This window comes from Diadema setosum, chromosome 5 (genome assembly GCF_964275005.1).
Source record: "Diadema setosum chromosome 5, eeDiaSeto1, whole genome shotgun sequence".
Classification (NCBI taxonomy): domain Eukaryota; kingdom Metazoa; phylum Echinodermata; class Echinoidea; order Diadematoida; family Diadematidae; genus Diadema; species Diadema setosum.
In genome coordinates, this window is record NC_092689.1 from 1,764,377 (window position 1) to 1,766,412 (window position 2,036).

Sequence of the window (2,036 nt, forward strand, 5' to 3'; positions counted from 1 at the left end):
GTCAAAATAACTATTTCGATGATTCTTTCATTACTATTTACGGACTTATTGTCATACCTAAAAAAGACCAACATATTGAATTTGCATGAAGGTATTACTTTGTGTGTAAGAGTATGTTGTGATAGATGTGAGAATACTCAATCTTGCCATAGCTTCTACATAGCCGTAAGGCAACAGGTCCTGGGAGAAAAAATACAATATAGCATCACAAACCAAGACGCGTATAAACTCCTTGAACTTCACGTTTATTGGCAGGTCGATTAAAGCATATTCCGTTATCGCTGATGTGTCGCGTTTGAGGTCTACTGCATCCATGATATATACATTCATCCTTGGGTACAATAAGAACTGTCTCATATTGTTGCAGAGGCGCGGTAAAGTTCACGTCGACGTTCCTTGCCATGCAGTAGTTATTTTAGTACAAGGTCTGCTGGAATGAAATGACCCCATTAAGGCCTTCCTGTACTGGGGATTTAACATGACGTAGATAACTGGGTTGTAAACAACGGACGACTTAGCGAACAGTGATGGCGCCACGGTCGCCACTCGGGAAATGGACGATGGGTCGCCGAGTAGAACCCAAAGTGACACGATACAGTATGGCAGCCATGCCACAAGGAACACAGCCACGGTAACGAAGAGAATTAACCCTGTCCGCGTCCTGAGGAAATGTGATCGAAACCCGAGCATGGAGTCCTTCCTCAGACCAGGTTTTCTGGCTGAAGGTGAGTTAGCTAGAGTGCAAGCATGTTGACGTACGGCTTGAAAAACCCTCCAGTAATTAAACATTATGATTCCCAGCGGAATGAAAAATAGAAATATGAACATGCAACCAATATATGAAATATAGAGAGGGGTCTTTGTGCGAAAGTCTATGTCGCATCCAATGCGGTAACCTTCCAGAATGAATCGGTTCCAGCCAAAGAGAGGTGGCGTCGAAAATATGAGAGTATACACATGGATGATTAGAAGGGTATGCAAACTTTTCCTGATAGTAATCTTCTTAGGTCCTGTGAGCTTTTTCACCACGATGTAGTACCTGAAAATAGATATTGCCGCTAGACTATTAAGGGAGATACATCCACAGTAGTAGTTGATGAAACCATAGAAACTGCATCCTATCTCCCCAAACATCCACCTGCCGTTGAAAGTGCTGTACGCTGAAAGCGGCGTTCCCGTCAGTGCCACGACGAGGTCACTAGCGGAGAGGTTGACAATTAAGAGGTTGGTTGGGGTGTGGAGCTTTTTGCAATTCAAGAAGGCGTAAATGACGGCGCTGTTGCCGGCTGCTCCTGCAATGATGACCACAAGGAGATAGTATCCGATCGCTCTGAACGTATATTCACTGACATGATCTTCAGGGCCCGCAGATAAGCGAGTGCTCATATTCCCTGTATCTAAGGTGATAACAGTTAAATGTGCGTTTTGAGTGAAATCAAAGACGACAGTCGGCTCGCCCATAACAACTGTTGACATCTTCCCGCGCACAAATGATGACGTAACCATGGTGACCTGGAGAACCCAAGGCAATTCCGCGAAATGCTCGTGAGTTTCGCCTTTTCTATCCGATGATAAGTTTAACGCTTTGATAGAGGTGCGACTTAAGGTTTCACCCCTATATTCGACGAAAGAAAATGTGTGGAAGGTGTGAAGACTTGAGACCATCCATTACACTTCCAGAGGGTATGATTACACATCTCCTCAAATTGCGGGGCACTAGGCGAAAGCTACAATTTCATATAATTATTGACGTTTGCTGCACCTCTGGTGGTTATAGCATCTTCAAGCATGGGTATGTAGGCAGGTAATTTGGGCGAGAGTCACCAGGGAGTGGAAACAAATCCTTCAAAATTAGATCATCTCAATACTAGAACGTGATGGAACAAGGTAACGTAGGGATCACAAATCTCCATGTTGATGCGTCCGAACGTGAGGTCCTGATCGCTATACCGCAATCACCACTTAACAGGTTGAATTGGTTTCTCTCATCATCCGTTCCCGCAGTACTTCCCGTAGTGCGGAGGAGCGATGCTTCT

General features: G+C 44.7%; 1 protein-coding gene across 1 annotated transcript; it reads right to left on the reverse strand.

The window, feature by feature from the left end:
* Positions 1 to 381: 381 nt before the first annotated feature.
* Positions 382 to 1,506, reverse strand: LOC140228409 (rhodopsin, GQ-coupled-like). The gene has a single exon (XM_072308628.1). It carries the CDS (start codon positions 1,504 to 1,506, stop codon positions 382 to 384), a length of 1,125 nt encoding a protein of 374 aa, XP_072164729.1.
* Between the last annotated feature and the right edge of the window lie 530 nt (positions 1,507 to 2,036).

What these genes read in the sequence shown, in the direction of transcription:
- LOC140228409 (XM_072308628.1), bottom strand. Translation starts at nt 1,506, where the DNA reads ATGGTTACGTCATCATTTGTGCGCGGGAAGATGTCAACAGTTGTTATG.